The sequence below is a fragment of the Trematomus bernacchii genome, unplaced genomic scaffold (genome assembly GCF_902827165.1).
Source record: "Trematomus bernacchii unplaced genomic scaffold, fTreBer1.1, whole genome shotgun sequence".
Lineage (NCBI taxonomy): Eukaryota > Metazoa > Chordata > Actinopteri > Perciformes > Nototheniidae > Trematomus > Trematomus bernacchii.
Genome location: NW_022987588.1, coordinates 829,866 through 848,389, shown reverse-complemented (window position 1 = coordinate 848,389; position 18,524 = coordinate 829,866). Strand labels below are relative to the sequence as shown.

At 38.6% G+C, this 18,524-nt stretch overlaps 2 protein-coding genes across 3 annotated transcripts; one reads left to right on the top strand and one right to left on the bottom strand.

The window, feature by feature from the left end:
- Window positions 1-1,047: 1,047 nt before the first annotated feature.
- On the bottom strand, window positions 1,048-7,460 carry LOC117481088 (ankyrin repeat and SOCS box protein 9-like). Its single transcript, XM_034128604.1, has 7 exons — window positions 7,207-7,460; window positions 6,603-6,682; window positions 6,318-6,425; window positions 5,751-5,901; window positions 5,363-5,497; window positions 2,529-2,720; window positions 1,048-2,382 (listed from the first exon to the last, which is right to left on the bottom strand). Exons 1-7 carry the CDS (start codon window positions 7,289-7,291, stop codon window positions 2,231-2,233), a joined length of 903 nt encoding a protein of 300 aa, XP_033984495.1. The 5' UTR covers window positions 7,292-7,460; the 3' UTR covers window positions 1,048-2,230.
- Window positions 7,461-7,500: 40 nt separating this feature from the next.
- Window positions 7,501-18,447, top strand: gpr143 (G protein-coupled receptor 143). 2 transcript variants are annotated; one of them, XM_034128602.1, is made up of 10 exons: window positions 7,501-7,571; window positions 10,303-10,596; window positions 12,019-12,128; window positions 12,504-12,598; window positions 12,991-13,083; window positions 13,310-13,419; window positions 13,505-13,613; window positions 14,955-15,072; window positions 15,718-15,970; window positions 17,871-18,447. In XM_034128602.1, the coding sequence occupies exons 2-10, from the start codon at window positions 10,341-10,343 to the stop codon at window positions 17,972-17,974; spliced, it is 1,248 nt and encodes a 415-aa protein (XP_033984493.1). In that variant the 5' UTR covers window positions 7,501-7,571; window positions 10,303-10,340; the 3' UTR covers window positions 17,975-18,447. The 2 variants fall into 2 exon arrangements, with proteins under 2 accessions (XP_033984493.1, XP_033984494.1); XM_034128603.1 differs by lacking the exon at window positions 7,501-7,571 and having other exon boundaries at window positions 10,160-10,596.
- The last annotated feature ends 77 nt before the right edge of the window (window positions 18,448-18,524 follow it).

Sequence of the window (18,524 nt, the reverse complement as noted above, 5' to 3'; positions counted from 1 at the left end):
TCCCGCTTCAGGCTGAGGATAAGCAAAATGATTAGCATGAAATCATGCTGGCACATCTTAAATACTAGATCTGGGCCATGGAAAGGAGTAGTGACCTAAATAAAACATTGTATTCTTTGGTTTATACCATCTGAATTAATTGGAATAGGGAATTGTATAGATCAAAGATGTATCTGTTGCCGTGCCCTCTATCTCGGGTTATTGTAATACGCAACAGGCCAAGGAAATAAGAAGCCTCTCATAAATACTCTTCCTTGTCTGAGACATGAAGATTTGCAGATGTTTATTATTCCGATGTAGGACTGTATATGCGTGGCTGTGCTAAACAAAACGGAACTTTTGGGAAAATAGTAATAACTGGGTTATAATCAGAGATTGCAAAAGTACACACATCCTTTACTCAAGTAGAAGTACAGATACTCGTGTTTAAAAATATTCTGGTAAAAGTAGAAGTACTGACTAAACTTCTTTACTCAAGTAAAAGTAAAGAAGTTTGGGCTTCGAAATGTACTTAAGTAAAAAGTAACTATCAGCTGTTTGAAAGAGTAACTGACCTCCCTTTATATTAATAGAACAAAAATGTCATTGTTAGCTAATGAATGTTTCGATGCTGAACAACGGCAAAATGACAAAGTTTTCATTGGTCGCTCTTCTTTACAGAAGACCAGGAAATGAAGGATACACGGATTGTTTTAAAATCACGCAATGACTCTAAATAATAATGATCACGACACCAAACAGATTAAAACTAAAGTAACCAGTCTGTTTTGAAAATGTAAGAAGTAGAAAGTACAGGTATTTGTGTTAAAAATGTAAGAACTAAAAGTAAAAAGTTGTCAGAAAAATAAGTAGTGGAGTACTGATACCAGAAACATTTGCTTAAGTACAGTAACGAAGTATTTGTACTCCACTACTTCCCACCTCTGGTTATAATAACATGTGTTGTCTTTGTTCTACCTGTATACATCCAGTGTTCACATCATGTTTGGGTTTTTATTGTTTGCTTGATTCTTGTGATCGTTTTTTATTCAAAAATAAACTCTTTAGACTCTGGGGAAAAGCAGTTATTTCACAGGAGAATTTGCATAATTTCTCAACACTTCCTGTGCTCAACAACAAAGCCCTTACATCAGAAGCTGTTGCTGAATGAACAATGCATGTTTATTCACTCTCCATCTGGAGATCCATTTATTTATTTGTGTTTCTTTTTAAATCTGTAGGAACATTATAAAATACACTTTACAATCCAAAATAACAGAAATCCTTAGAATAAAATAAGGTGCAAGAGGTCATTTGAAGATAAAGGGTTTTTAGTGCTTCAAACCTCTAGTGGTTTGTGCTCCTAATCTGCTGACTCATAGTTTCTGGTTATGTAGACTCATTCCTCAGAAGAGCATGACCAAGCTTAAAACATCTGGTTTAGCATAGAAGCCACATAGGACATATAAAACACTGAAATCTCCCCCAGCCGGAGAGAGACTGCAGATATATCTGATTTATTTTTGATTTAAAATAGGAAAGAGACAATCTGCCACGATTGAATTATTTAGTCATGACAATCGCAGTACAAGAATGTGGTTGTGGAATTGATCAAGTCCTATCTCTCTATTGATGAGTCCAGATTTGAAGATGTTTTCACTTGCAGAGATTTGCCTTTGAAATCACTTATCTACTGTATGATGTCTTTAAATCGACTGAGATGCTTTTTTTTAAAGTTGCTCTTGAAACATGTTCCTACATGCCCTATAAGGACGATATACAATACACCATTTACAGGATTTCGTTTGAAAGTAAGTTTAGTTTTCTGTATGTCTAAAGAAAACCAAAACCAAAACAGCAGCATCAAAAACAGGATCTTCAGTTTCAAATAACAACAAAAAAGCATATAAGCTGAATGTAGAGGGTTGTCTAATTAAAATAATATTGTTTCGGTTTGTGAAACCTTTATTTAACATTAATAATGCAACATCTATTAGACTTTATGAGCCCATATTCTCATTTTAAATATGTATGATCTTATGGTTATGAATAGTTAATGATAAAAACTTCAAGTTCTCAGATAAAAGTCCAGATTGATCTTGAGAGTCGATTTGTTTACAGAGGTCTGTCACACTGGAGACTAGAGTTAATTACTAACAAAACCACAACGCCTCACTACAAGATTATGCAACTGCACCCCCTACTGACCTAGAAGTTAAATGCTGCGAGTCCGACACAGAGTCTGATTTATTCACTGCAATAGATCTCCCCCTGGGTCTGATTTGTAGAGAAGATACTGTTTCACTTCTGTGGGAAGCTGAAGGTCGAGAATCCTACCCAGTCTCTGCTTGCCCATAGTGTTCCTGATGTTCTGCCGGCACAGCTGCATGAGAGGAGAGGCTCCTGGGCGGCGGGGGGGGGGGGGGGGGGGGGGGGGGAGAGAGGAGCCATGACAGAGAGATGTTTTGATTATTAGCTACGGCTTAGGGCGCCAGCCTAATGTAAAGGCCGTGCAAATCGCCACTACTTGTTTAGTTTGGATTGAATACCTCCTGCCTGTCTCAGCAGCCTCTCCACCAGGCTGCTGGGGGGGGCAAGGTCCACCGGCTGTTTGCCCTCAGAGTTCCGGAGGGATACATCCCCCCCGTGGTCCAGCAGGACAGACACCAGCTCAGGGCTGGAGAGGCGGGCGGCGATGTGCAGCGGAGACTCTCCGGACACGCTGCTGTTCACTCTGGCACCTGAACACAGCAGAGTGATGAGGTATGATCCTGCTCTCATTACATAACTGGGGGAGAGGGTCTCCTACAGCACCACTTATTTAATGTATTGCTCACATGAAATACTGGGCCATTTCCTAGCTGGACTGTATTTACTCTCAGGTTATGTATATTCAAATTAGAAAGCCCAAATGAGTGGATGTTTTAGATATGATACAGCAGGCGTGTTATATAATGTGTGAATCAGCCAGCAGTGTAAACATAACAGTGTGTGTTTACACAAGCACTGCATTTAGGTTTACTGTTGAGTAACACATTAAGGCAGGGGTGTCAAACTCAAATACACAGTGGGCCAAAATAAAACAATGGGTACTAGTCGAGGGCCGGACTGGTTCAATGTTTATTGCAAAACCTATTGAAATGAACTTATTGCACATATTAAACCTGGAACTAACAAAGCTTAAATTATTGCCTATAAAAACAACATTAAACATTAAATAATCAGTTGCATTCATTTCTTATGGCTCTATCTGCAGCTTTTCCAGAGCCATTTCTTATGATTACATTTTTCCACAGGCCAACAACAGCTTCAAAAAAACTATTTCCCTCAAAGAAAAAACCAAACATGCCCTGTTGTCGTGAGAGAAAAAGTGCAGAAGGAAACTTTGAAACTCAGTTTGCTGCTCTGTGATGCTAGTTCAAGCCAGATACTTGGCATCTCATCTTGGGTGCAAGTTCATCAATGTTTGGAGTCAGGCTCTGAGCTGAGGAAATCCTCAGGGTTGAGTGAAGGTGTGCGTGCAATATACCGGCGGGCCAGATCGAATAGTAATTCAAAATTATCCTGCGGGCCGAAATTAAATCCACCAAGGGCCTGATTTGGCCCCCGGGCCTTGAGTTTGACACATGTGCATCAAGGCATGCACATTTAACATACATCTGAAGATACAACACTGTATGTTTAAAGGCAGACCCTCACTGAATATGGTATACATATAATCGAGGCTATATGAGGTTTATTTATATACAAAACTTTTTTGACTCTAAAATGTCCCTTTAATGTCACTTTATACAATTAATACACTACACTTACCTGGCCAGTGTTTTTTTTATTTAAACACACGTAACTTTACAAGAAAGAGTCATCTTTAAAATAAAAAATACTACATAAAAAAGGGCCCTTAAGTGTGTGAGAATGATTAGCGTACTTAAAGTATTCCAAGTAAAAGTACACAGGAAATATTGGTGAGTATTTTTTCCAGAGTAATTACTATTTTGCTCTGAAATAGTGATATTTAATCATTTTGGAGTGTATTTATTACTCATAGCTTCTAGAGTGCGATCAAAAATGCAGAGTCAATTCTATTGCATTGTTGGAGAAGCCTGTGACATAAGATTTTCAACTGCATAATTACTCTGTAGCTATGTCAGATTGACAATAAAGAACCTTGAACCTTGAACCTTGAACCTTGATTGGAGTTAAACCATGACCACGCTGTAATGGAGGTGATCTCTGGGGCCATAGATCTCGGTCTCCGTTACGGATTATATAGCTTCATTATTGGCGAAGTATATTCATTTGTTCCACGCTAAAACATTGCACAGGAAGCATGTGATTATATGTCATTTATGCATATATTTGTCACAATCTGTCTATGTTTTAGTTTGTCTGTCTCTGTTTCCTGTTTTAGTTTGAAAAGTGTTCCCCCTCCCGTCTTGTCTGTTGCTGGTGATTGCGTTCACCTGGTGCCCTGTGTTTTCTCCTCCCTCCTCACCTGTGTCTTGTTGGTTTGATTAGTCCTGTGTGTATTTAGGTTCTGTTTTCCTGTTAGTGTGTGGGTGTGAGGTCCTGGTGGCTGGTGACTGTGTTCACGTGAGACAGTCATATTGAGGCTGTGTATCTTGTACCACAAAGAGGAATAAATGCCCACACCGGGTTGTATTTGAACTCTCTGCCTCGGCCTCCTTGCTTGGTCGGGCCGCTCAATGGTCAGCTTCACACACGCCCACTCATGTTCCTTAAGCACTTTGGTTTATTGACCTTTTTTATTGTAAAGATCATTATGGTTCATTTATTCTATTCTGAGTAAAATTACCTTCTATTGGGAGTAAAATCACCTTCTAGTTGGAGTGAAATGACGTTCGATTGGGAGTAAAATCACCTTCTATTATTAGTAAAATGGCAGTAGAGTTGTTTTTAATATACAATACATAGATTAAATAACCATTAAGCAGAGTCAAATCTAAGCACATAATAGAGTAAAATGAACTCTAAAAATACAACTCTGAACAAAGAGTACATTTTACTCTATATAGGTTGGGACCAAATGTTATATTTTTAGAGTAAAATTTTCTTCAATTTGAGTCAATTTTACTCAGAGAAATGTACTGTGTACTAGTAGACTTGGCTCCTTTGAGTGTAATGATCATTAATTATATTACAAGATTATTATTATTACTGGTACTTTAGTATGTAAGTAGCATTTAAATGTTGTAGTGAATTGATTGAATTATTATATACAGGTTGGTTCTTTAAACTGTATAACATTGCATCATAATCCTTCCATCCTTCTATCCTTCGTTCCAAACCATTGAAAGTGTTAGTCTAAATAACCTAAATACGTTCTTTAGAGGTTAAAAGTTGAAGCTGAAGACATTCTTACCAAGTTGAAGCAGTTTCCTCACATAACTCAGATGCTGATTGGAGCAGGCAACGTGGAGAGGGAACCCTGATTGGTCGATAAACTGATCCACATCTGCACCGTGCTGAACAAGAGGCTCGATGCACTCTATGTGACCTAGACAGAGTTACCAGAATCATCACAATGAGAAGTGATGTACAGACAGGGATGTGCTTTGAAATGTGCCTTCGCTTGGTATCAAGGGAAAGATATGCTGTTGTTTTACTTTGTAGCCTAAAACAACACATATTTTCTGTTTTGATGAGTTATACATATTTTCTGATGTGTTGCCACCCTTTGTGCATTATGTAGTGACTGATTAAGCTGGTTCAGATTATCCGTTCATATGCAGTGGAACTTGACCTCTGACCTTTGGCCGCAGCCCTGTGGATTGGAGAGCTGGTCAGGCTGGTCCCCAGAGGACTGGCTCCGTGCTGAAGGAGCAGGGTTACGCAGGTCACATGACCCCGAGCGCAGGCTTCTGATAGGGGAGTCTGTCCATCCACTGTTGAACCATTAACCTGACAGGGGGGAGGATAGTTTTGAGACGATTTACCAAAATTCAAGACCAAAAGGTTGTTTAGCAAGTGTAAAGATTTACGTTTTTAAGTTATAAACCTTATATAGCCTCGATTATATGTATACCATATTCACTGAGGGTCTGCCTTTAAACATACAGTGTTGTATCTTCAGATTTATGTTAAACGTGCATGCCTTAATGTGTCTGCATGTTTTGTCTCTGTTTGGTTAATCTCTAACTAAAATGCACCAAAACAAAGTTAAACCTAGTAATAATTGATGGGCTGCTTCCTTACTAGACTAGGGGAGGATTCTGGTAAATAAGCACACAAAACATTTTGTCTTCCTTTGAGCTCATCTTAAATGTATTCATATTTATAAAAGAAAAGACATATCCAGACAATGGAGCCTTACTGACATTTGCCCCATTTTCCATCAAAAGCTTGGCGCACGCTGTGTGGCCTTGCAAACATGCTCCATGGAGGGGGGAGACCTGGTCCAGAGTGTTCAGATTCACACACACACCCTGTGAACACACACAGCAAATGTAACATTGTAGATGCATATTAGTACGTTTAGTGTTACTACAAGATCTCAATATAAGCAATGTGATGAGTTTCAGACTTGTTCTCAATAAATACATAGATACATTTCATTTTATAATGCAGTTTAATGTAACATGCAAAGTCCAGTTAAACTTTACCTGTGCAATGAGTCTCTGCAGAGCGAGGACACGTCCATTAAAGGCAGCATCGTGAATTGGAGACCAATCTGATTCAGTATCTAGGTATAGGCATTAGAAAAAATGGTCACACACAACCCAGTGTTTCCCCTACCATTATCTTGGAGGGGCGCTGCGCCCCGCCAACGGAGCCCCGCGCCCCCCCCCCCTGAAATTCAAGGTGTTAATAAAAAGAAAAAAATTATAATCTTTTTTTTTTGTAATACTTTTTTTTTTGTATATATATATAGCACCAAATTGCAACTAATCTATATCTACTGTCACTTTTCACATTGAACATGTGAACGCTTTCATTTTAAGTTGTGAGTTTAGTGTTTTTGACCCTAAGAAACACTGATGCATTAATCAATAACAATAATCCACAGCTCCTCGCTCTGCTCCAGAGGATTTAAAAAAAGATATATCCCCCTCCGCTCAGACAGCACCCCTCCAAAGCAGTAAACCTAAGGGATACACTGCAACCTTTTACATAACATAAATGTGCATTACAATGAAAAGCAGAAACATTCTGTCCAGAGCAGTAAACAAACTGCAGTGTCAGCATATGCTGCCCGCAGATGCTCACCACTCATCAAAGGGTTGGAGAAAAAAACAGGAGTTCTGTTTTGACATGCAGTGTCTGGCGGAGTCTCTCTGTGTCCAGCAGACATACTTCTCACTGCCGTTCTAAAAGCTGTTTTAAGGCCGGATCGTTTTGCTTCATAGGTTTTTGCAACAGAGGCTGAACTGTATGCTGCTCGAAGTCAAAATACATCTGAGAGGCGTTTGCTACTCATCTGTTTTCACTGTTTTGGTGGCAGGTCTGGTTGCTGTGATGTCATTTCCTCTTTGACAAAGTATTTGCCTGCAGGAAACAGGCTGGTACAATGAAGCTACTGGTTCTCAACCAATGAAGGTGCAGAGGGAGTGGGAGAGGGGCCTGTTGAGCAGGTCTGTAATTTCAGTGTAATTTGACACTGTACAGTCACACCCATCCTCTCCAGTAGGAGATGGGCGGCGTTCAGTTGTTTGAGTAAAACTAAGGATAAACTGGACGGAAGTGAATCAATGTATATACATAATGATCTGTTGACATTATGTATTGTTGGTAGTCACCCTGTAGTAAGCTGTAATGTGTTTTTACTTTTAAAGATGTATCATATGCCTGTATTTCTTCATATTGTGCCTGTTATAACAGAATAACACAGTACCTGTTGCACTGATAGAAATCCTTTAATCCGTTGCTTTACTTTAAATTGTTGGATAAAAGCATTACTAAACTAATCTAAAGTGCCTCTGGAATTATTGTGCTACTATTGCAGAGGTGCACATCTTTAAACATGTTTTAAGATGTGTCACTGTGAATGATGTTTGTGCAGAGTTTGATTCCAGACGGCCGTGTATTTTGACTCATACCCTAAAATCTGAATTGATTTTGATGATTTTTTTTTTATTCAGTACTAATACTTTTAAAATTCTTCTTCGCTTGTTTTCTTCTCTGTCATTTAATTCTAAATCAACATAGTTGTTCAATTCTTTTTTTGTCATTTTTGTAATGGTAATGACATGTTGCGGAGATAACAGCAGAATTGTCTTTTTAAATATCCCAAAAAACCCATTTTGCCTAATTACTTTTGGTCACAAGTGATCTTAACAAAGATAATCTCATGGCTTGCTTTGTAGAAACCAGGAAATCCACTTCAGACTTAACAGACTGCGGATGGGTGGCATGATAATTAGACAGACTCTCTTTAAAGTAAAGGAAGGGATCAGTACCACCGGCAATAAACTTACACAACCTCTGACTTCCCTAAAAAAGCTCAATCAGGTTCCCACACAAAGTCTGTGTCTTGAAATTGCTGTGTTATGGCGTAGTATACACCAGATTTATACACCCTTGTAAGTATTGATTTAGGCTGCTTCTAGTGCTTCATGTAGGCTATAAATATAGTACAATAATGTGTAATAGTAGCTATATCTTTCCACAAACAGATATTCCCAAAAGCAGCAATATCTGTTGTTTCTTGAGCTCCATTGTTTGCACACCAGCAGAGGGCAGCAACAGATGTTTAAACAGCAAATCGATGCTAACCATATTCTTCAGGGAGTTGTTAATCCCTGGCAGCAGGCTACAAACTTGCCATACAATTGACTTTGTGCCTGGTCGGAGAAGGTGCATATAGATTAGAAAGCCATTGGACAAACTCAATGAATGCCCTCTCTGTAGTACTGAATAATGGACGCCCTTGATGCTTTGTTTCCCAAATAAATCTGCTTGAAATGTCCACCCGTTTCCTCAGATCTCTGTCCAAGCAGGCAGATCCAGCCGCTGCCATGACCTCTCCAGTATTTGGACGTGGTCAATGTCTCATGCATACATACTGGGAGGGAAATAATATCAAGGCAAGGTCTTGGTGCAAGTGTCAGCTCACATAAGCACCAAATGTCATCCTTGTTATGAGACTGAGGACAGGAGAGGTTTTTTTTCTTAGGCTGACCATTTCTGTTTATGATCAAAACAAATGTGCTTTTAACTCTTTGTTCCTGAGCTCTGACCTTTCCACTACAGCCACAACAAAGAGAAAAGAGGACATTGCTTACTCTACTACGGACAACCATTGTTTTTTTTCTTTATCAAAATCAGATTTTGTGTTCATGTTCAAACCAATAATTGTATTAGGCTAGACCAACATAAATGTAATTCCTTTCGGATTAAAACTCAAATTCAGTCTGGCTATGTGAGACCAGTCCTAAAGTCGCTCTGACATTCAGGAAAATGTCTGTTATCACAAAAGCGTGCCCCATAAATGGCAGGTTGGTAAAGTGGTTGCTGCAAAGTCAAGTAGTATTCACTGGTCACCAATTTCACAAATGTAACATGGTTAGGTCTGTTATATATCAGTACGCCACAAGGGTTATCAGTGGGTCAGACTGTTGATGAGTTACAGAGTTTGGCTCACATCACCTCCAGCAGGCTCCACATACATCCCTGTTACAGCATCCCAGAATATACCACACTAATGGGATGGATGGGCCGCCTTAAACTAGCCACATGCTAAATATGGTATGCTTTTTATTGATAACTTGACCTAATTGTTCATTGTTAAACATGATTTGTTGTACTCATAAAATGTGTTTATGTGCTTGTGTTTCATATGGTGTTAATAGGCGTTAGCTCAACAATTACGTTTTTGATTATGAAGCCTATGAATTTAGTAAATGGTGGTGTTGTTATAATTAAAAAGTACACAATCTATGTTTACAGTAGATATATAATGTCGTTGCATTCACTTACATTATGCATTGTACTTTCTTTGTAATAAATCAGCAGTGTTTTATGAGCCTATACACAATTTAGCCTCAGTGTTGCAATAAAGTATATGAAATCAAAAATGTCGTCATATATTTTTATGTTGCTGTATTTTCTTCAGGGATATACTGCAGCAAAATACTGTTCATGATTTCACTAAAATATTAGATATTCAGTAGCTTGCTGAACTCACCTAATTTGAGATCACACACAGGCCTTTGTCGGTTTCTTGCATTGTGGCACAGTTAAGCTACAACTGCAGGGATTAAATAGAAGCACATGATGATTCAACCCCGTGATTTCTCACTGAGTCGGCTGATGCACCCAATCATTTCCTCTACTTTCCTTGTCTTTTCTGCTTTCTCCTGACAGCGGGGCCCACTTCTCTGTTCCTCTCTCCCCGGAGCGCCATGGCCTCCCCTCGGCTGGAGACGTTCTGCTGTACGAACCGGGACGCGGTCACAGACTTCGTGGTCTCCTTCCAGCCCGATTTGTTCGCTGCTCTGGGTCTGGCCAGCGCGACCCTCAGTCTCTTGTTTGCCGTTTTACAAATTCTGCCCAAACGCAAAGGATACAGAAGACTCGGGCAGTATCCGCTGCCGAGACCCGCATCCTCCTCCCGGATAGTGTTCATCATCAGTATATGTGACATACTGGGATGCATAGGTAAAGAACAGTCCTGCTTTCACTCAGAAAACTGTTTCACAACGTGGGTTTCTGGATTTAATTACACTCGCAAATATGTTGTTTTTAACCTTTTTGTTGCACTGCATCAGTTTATCTGACATGTGAAACAGAGAATAACATAAAACATAACTTTTAAAAATTGCCCACTCTTGGTCAACTTAAAACTTGATAACAAACTTTGAATACGCAAATCTAAACTCAAAGTGAGTACATGATAGCTTTATTTGAGATGTTTGGTTCTAAAGCAACTTATTACGAAACAAAAGAATGAATCATTATCCTCTCATGTGAGTCATGAATGACTCCTAACCACTGCAAACCATTTTTTCCTGTTGATCTGAATGCAGCATTGTTCTTATAGCAACCAATATCTACATGTTATTAACACTGAAAAACAGTGGTGTAAAGTAACTAAGTAGATTTACTCAATTACAGTACTTAAGTACACTTTTGATATACTTTACTTGAGTATTTCATTTTTTTGCTACTTTGTACTTCAACTCCAGTACAATTCAGAGGTAAATCATGTACTTCTACTCTACACTTATTTAATACCTTTAGTTACTCTGCAGTTATGGATTAATGATGTGAATATAATCAACACTTGCTGCAGCTTTACCTGCTTTGATAACACTTTAATGCATCAATCATTTATAATAAAAACATATAACATATATAATTCTAAAATGGGCCAATCTGCATAATGAGTATACTTTTACTTTTGGTACTTTTGGTACTTTTGGTACTTTTGGTACTTTTGGTACTTTTGGTACTTTTTCACTTTTACTTGAGTAACGTTTTAATTGCAGGACTTTTACTTGTAACAGAGTATTCCTACACTCTGGTGGTACTTCTTATTTTACTTAAGTACACGATCTGAGTACTTTTCCCACCTCTGCTGAAAAAGGCTTTAGAGTATTTTCAATCACCACCCTGCCTGTGCTCCTGGTGAGAGAGGAGGCAGATGAAGTCATGTATTACTGTGTGCTTAGTGCCCGGCGAGATCCATCCACAACTGCGGAATAACAGCTTGAAGCACACCCATGACACCGTTTAAAGAGAAATATACAACAGCATGTAGTCTGCATCACATTAACATTCTGGGAGAGCTCCCTGTTTTTCCATCCACAGTGAAGAGTCCTGTGTAGGAAATGGAAACACCCTTATAAAACACACCTGGAGGTAGTTCATATTTCCATGACATAAATCTGCTGTTAAAAGGACTCCCATGACTGAATGTACTTAATTAACACACTTAATAATACAGAATGAAATGATGCTTTAAATGTTAATCAAATCCAGATCCCTGTTTTGTTTTGTATTATTTCCTCTTCCAGCAGCCTTGTCTGATTCTCTCAACAGGTTACAAATATGAGATCATGTGTTGTTTTCCTCCTCCAGGTATCATTGTGCGGTCATCTGTCTGGCTGGGCCTGCCGAACATCATTGAGCGTATCTCAGTGGCCAACAGCACCGAGGTCTGGCCAGAGGTCTTCTGTGTCGGCAGCGCAGTATGTATGATGCATTTTTACAAATCTTCCCCTTTTTAAACAGTCAAACAGTACAGTTAAGTTAAGTACATTTACCATACAGGTTGTTTAAGTTCAGCTTCATGCCTGACAGATGACAGAAAGGCGCTATAGCGGACACAAACTCATAATTCTGTTTATTCGAAATCATGCGTGATCCTGGGAAATCCGGATTTCACTCATGCTCAGCAAGCATGTAGGCAAGGCTGACTGTAAAATATCTGTTAGCCCACGGCTTTTCAACTGTAAAGTCACACATAACATATTTACCTCAGTTACTCATGCTTCTTATTATGACGAATGATCAACATTATGACCTGTAAAGTAAGGGTCTTCTGTCTCATTTATGCGTTACAGATGTGGATCCAGTTGTTTTTTAGCGCTTCTTTCTGGTGGACCTTTTGTTATGCTGTCGATGTCTTCCTGGTGGTGAAAACTTCTGCAGGAATCAGGTATCTGAGCATCACCTTCCATATTTCATTATCACCTTCACATCTTCTCCTTTAATCACAAGATGAAGCGCAAAGCCTTAAACTGAGCTGAGAATGTGTGAAACATCCTTCTCTCACTTATTCCTCCTTTGTTCTATTCATGTGTTGCTTCTTCTCGCATGACTTACCCTAAACCTAGTTTGCAATTTGTTGTAGAGAGAGCATTTCCTAAAGGTGTACAGATGGATCAGTCATACTGTTTTAACGTTCTTCCTGTGTTTCAATGGGCTAACAATACATTTCAAACCTCAGTCCGTGTTGTACATTTATTTTCTCCATTGAAAAGAAAATGTATCCTCAAGATAAAAGAGCAGCATGTGGACAGTCTCATGACTTGTTTCTCTTCCCATCAGCACCATTATCCTCTACCACATGATTACATGGGGTCTGGCCGTGCTGCTGTGTGTGGAAGGAGTGGCCATGCTCTACTATCCATCCATCTCTGAGTAAGTCCCTTTGTTGTTCCTTAGATGCACGGTCTAGCACCTTCCAGCATTTTGTCACTGTCTTTTGTCTTTCAAGAGCCTGAGGCTATCAGTAAAACTGTGGATGAATAAGTCAGTGTGTATGTCCATAGAAAAAAGATTTTGAAACTGGGTTAAGAACTTATCTCCCAGTGATGTAGTTGTGATTACCAATGCTAACTTTAATGTTCTCTTGCATTGTGTGCAGTTGTGAGCAAGGCCTCCAGCATGCTATCCCTCACTATGTCACCACATACGCACCAATGCTGCTGGTCCTCGTGGCCAATCCTATCTTCTTTAATCGGACCATATCTGCCGGTAATTCCTATACTTTTATGTTATATACTTTCTTACACATGTACATGGGTTTTCAATATCTACTTATTTTGTTCTTCCAATCTAGTGACATCTTTGCTAAAAGGACGACAAGGAATCTACACAGAAAATGAGAGACGGCTGGCCAATGAGATAAAGATACGCTTCTTTAAAATTATGCTGGTGTTCTTCATCTGGTATGTTAACATTGTTTATCAAAGGGATACACTCAAAGAAATAGTCTGACATTTTCAGCAGCACGTTTCTTGCTGAGGTTTAAGGGAGAAGATTGTAACTTATATATTGAATATACAGACAGGAGAGTGGTATTAGGCAGCAGCCAGTTAGCTTAGCACAACGAGCTAGCCTGGCACTCCAAAGCAATACAATCTACCACACAGCACCTCTAAAGCTAAATAAATACCATGGTATACCTCGTTTAATTTGACAATGTGTAAAAACAATGTGATCTTAGTTTGCTGGTTTCCTGGCAACCTTATAATGACAACAAGACTCAAGGAAGTAATTTTGTTTTTACACTTTTTTTCTTATAAGAATATTTTATTATGTTTATTCAAAGGACCATATAATTATGTTTTATATTCTCAACTCTAAACCATGCATTTCTATATTTTATTGCATGTAATGAATGTATGACGTAACAGTGAATCAATATTCCTTAGCTAATCACAATTCACAACACAACCTCTGATGCACCCTGCATTAACTCGTGCATTACCTCACCATGAGTCATGCATTAGTCAAGCATTACTTAGGTTATAACATGTATCACAGATAAGATAATATATAATTGAGCCATCTTGCTGTAGTGTAACACTTGCAATAATGTGACCAATTCATGCAAATCCATGCATTATTGTCGTTATAGGAGGTCATGATAACCATGGTCCACAGCAAAATAAGAGCTGGATATCAGCTGTATATTTACTTAAAGTGGACCTATCATGCTATATTTGAATAATATAGTGTAGGACCATACCTATATAAGGCATATTTATACTTTATTTTTTTCAAAATACCAAACAGATCATGCATTTTAGCCATGCCTCATTTTGCTCAATTTGCACTTTTTTTAGCTCTGTTTTTGCAAGGGCTGATTCTGTGAGAACAGCACCACCTACAGGCCTGGCATATGTACTACAGCGTCTCCAGCGCTTTCGAACGGCAATGGCTGTGGCTGTCTCCTCCTGATTGGTGGAGTTGGCCCAATAGCCGTAGCGCCACTGTCCTGACGTCAGGACAGTGTTCAAATCTGGATCAGTTTTTATCAGATCCGTTGCAGCCCCTTTTTTAGAGATTTGGGTATGGAGGAAAATAGAGAGGGTTGTGTTTTCTGACACTTGGTGAGTTCCCTGGAACACCGGGGACACATATTCATGTATAAAAGACGTACAAGAGTACATTTTGCATGATAGGTCCCCTTTAATGAAAATAATAATGTCATTTAAAGCTGTTGGTTTGAAGAGAGGTTCATTTACAGATTTGTTAAATGCTAATGAGACATATTGATGTTTCAGCTGGGTTCCCAACATCATCAACGAGAGCCTCCTCTTCTACCTGGAGATGCAGACAGACATCAATGACAACGGCTTCAGGAATATCAGAAACGCAGCCCTCATCACATGGTTTATAATGGTAGGTCAAAAAACATGAACACAAAGAATGAAGCATAGTTTTATCAATATCTAAAACCAGAGGTGGGAACTAGTTGAGTACACATACTTCGTTACTGTACTTAAGTACATTTTTCTGGTATCAGTGCTTTACTCCACAACTTTTTACTTTTACTTCTTACATTTTTAACACAAATACCTGTACTTTGTACTTCTTACATTTTCAAAACAGGCTGGTTACTTTAGTTTGAATCTGTTTGCTGTTGTGATCATTATTATTTAGAGTCATTGCGTGCCTATTGATTTTAACACGATCCGTGTATCCATCATTTCCTGGTCTTCTCTAAAGAAGAGGGACCAATGAGAACTGTCATGTTGCCGTTGTTCAGCATCAAAACATTCATTAGCTAACAATGACATTATTGTTCTATTAATATAAAGTGAGGTCAGTTACTCTTTCAAACAGCTGGTAGTTACTTTTTACTTAAGTACATTTCGAAGCCCATACTTCTTTACTTTTACATGAGTAAAGAAGTTTAGCCAGTACTTCTACTTTTACCAGAGTATTTTTAAACACGAGTATCTGTACTTCTACTTGAGTAAAGGATGTGTGTACTTTTGCCATCTCTGTCTAAAACCTTCAACTTTTTGCCTTTGACCTTTTCAGGGTATCCTAAACCCTATGCAAGCGTTCCTCAACACCCTGGCCTTTCACGGCTGGACGGGCTTCGATGTTGACTTCAGACTGCAGCAGAGGAGGAAGCTGGCCTGGGACTCCGCTTCTACTTCAGTGCCGAACACAGCGGCGCACAATCCCACGGTGGGCACCACTCTGCTCTACCAGAGCCATGTCCAGGAAGCCAAGAAGAACATGATGAGCAACGGACAGCACTCTGACGCCATCAGCGTGCTCTCAGAAGGTAATTGGGCTAGTGCCAGTAACAGCTCACCTGTGTATCAGGGCTGGTGACGCTCTAAAGCTTCCTGTGGGCTGCATGCAGAGATGGCAACAGTACACACATCCTTTACTCAAGTAGAAGTACAGATACTCGTGTTTAAAAATACTCTGGTAAAAAGAGAAGTACTGACATGAACTTCTTTTCTCAAGTAAAAGTAAAGAAATATGGGCTTCGAAATGTAAAAAGTACCCATAACTACAAGCTGTTTTAAAGAGTACCTGACCTCACTTTATATTAATAGAACAATAATGTCATTGTTAGCTAATGAATGTTTCCATGCTGAACGGCAAAATGACCAAGTTTTCATTGGTCCCTCTTCTTTAGAGAAGACCAGGAAATTATGGATACACGGATCGTGTTCAAATTAACAGGGACGCAATGACTCTAAATAATAATGATCACGCCACCAAACACAGATTAAAACTAAAGTAACGAGCCTGTTTGGAAAATGTAAGAAGCAGAAAGTACAGGTATTTGTGATCAAAATGTAAGAAGTAAAAGTAAAAAGTTGTCACTACTTCCCACCTCTGGCTGCATGATGTCTGCTGAACTGGTTTCTTATATGAAGCATGTGATTTCTTTTAGGGAATCATTATACTGTGATATTATCTACTGAGAGATGTGTTTATAATGAAGAAAGCTTTTGAATTGTTTTACAATGGTGATTGGTGACATGGTGACATTGACCAGCTTGAACTTGAAGCTCTCTGTGATTAGTTTTTAATAGTCAAGAAAACTCCTTCTGGATGCAGTAATGAGGCATTCAGGGTCATGAACCCCCTGCAGGATTTTCTGTTCTATCCACGCCGACTGAATACAGTAGCATGAAATTGTTACGGGTTTTTTGTTCATAATGATCGGGTATTTTCATAATTCAGCATGTGTTTCACCGTGTCAGGGCGTACTTTTTCACATAATGTGTGCACATCCTGACCTTCTGTTAAGGGTGCTGCAACTGTGGCTCCTTCACATAGAGCTGTATGTGTCATTATTGAAATGCATCTAATGACATGCAGAGAACAATGGCACAGCTGTAGATTATTAGGATAAACATGTGAAATACACTCAGTTGCATGTGTACATGGTAGCCATAACTAGAACTAGTCCAGTTTAATACAACAGTCTTATAATTAATCTTTAGGAATGGGAAGAAATGCCCGTTAAGTGAAACTATGTAAAACTTGATAGTGTAGTTTTTTGTACTGTTCAATTATATTTGTATTGTACTAAGAGACATGTTTACCCTCATTAATATGTATGAAGGGAGCCGCTAATAGTATAAACTTGCAACTAAGATTAAAACCAAGACAGTTGTATTAAATCACTTTAGTTTTAGCTAGGTTTACCAAATAATCGTACTACTGAGTGTATACTGAACATCGATTTGGTGTTTTTTACTGGGACACATTTACTTTTGTTACTTTGAAATTTCTTCTGTGCTGTTTCTATATTACTAAATGTATTTTGGGATGATTTGGTAAAGCATTTTATACAGTATTGTTTGTGCACAATGTAGTACATGTACGAAGTCTATTCAATGTTTTGTGTCAACATTCAGTGTCTCTGAAATTACAAGTCATTAGAAATAAAGTAAAGATTTTTTAAAGGATTTATGTTTTTCATTCATTCATATAGATTTGACTCAGTTTTCCACTCAAATTCAGGTATAGACATGAACATCATTACAGACTGCATTTACAGGATATGTTAACATTCCCAAAATACATTTATTAATAAAAGCACATTTGTGCTGAGGGATGTATAAATCAAAGATCAGCATCTCAATAGATAAGTAAATTGATGAGCTGTGAAGGTGTCTGTGCAGTAACACCCAGTATTCTGCCTTATTTTGTCTCGATAGGTTCAGAGTCTAGTACAGTTGAATTCCACATTTCCAGCGAGCTACGAGAGTATGACGATGTAGACGCTGACGGAGAATCCTTGGAGAACTCTGTGAGGCACTAGCTGAACAACCCGCCTCCCTCCACTACTCCTGTGGGACATGTTTATTTAAGTTACTGTTGTTTTAGGATTTATTCTCTTAGCCTATTTTCTCCCATTGAGATTTCCTCCAGATATTAACTGGTCATGAGATTTCATTAGTTGGTAAAACAGAAAAAGTCTAATTCTTGATTCTAAGCCTTTCATTCCTTCCTAAGCTTTTTTCAATCTGTTTGTACAGTGTAGTACTGTAGCTGAACAGTACAAATACAATATGTCACTGTCTCTTTAGCAGCCAGTCAATGGAACAAACACGACATTTAAATATTACAAGCCAACAGGCTGACCTTTCAAAGTGCCTTCAGAAAATAATTATCCTGGGTGATTTACTACATTAATGTTTGTCAATTATTGTCATTAACCTCTCAAAGCATGACAGAATGTAATAAGCTAACTAGTGTGTTTTTTAAACAATTACTGTATTTACAGTTGTCTATCTTGTATTTTTGCACACATCGATTTTGTACTATATTACATTTCCAAAATATTTGAAAAAATGTTGTTGATGACACTT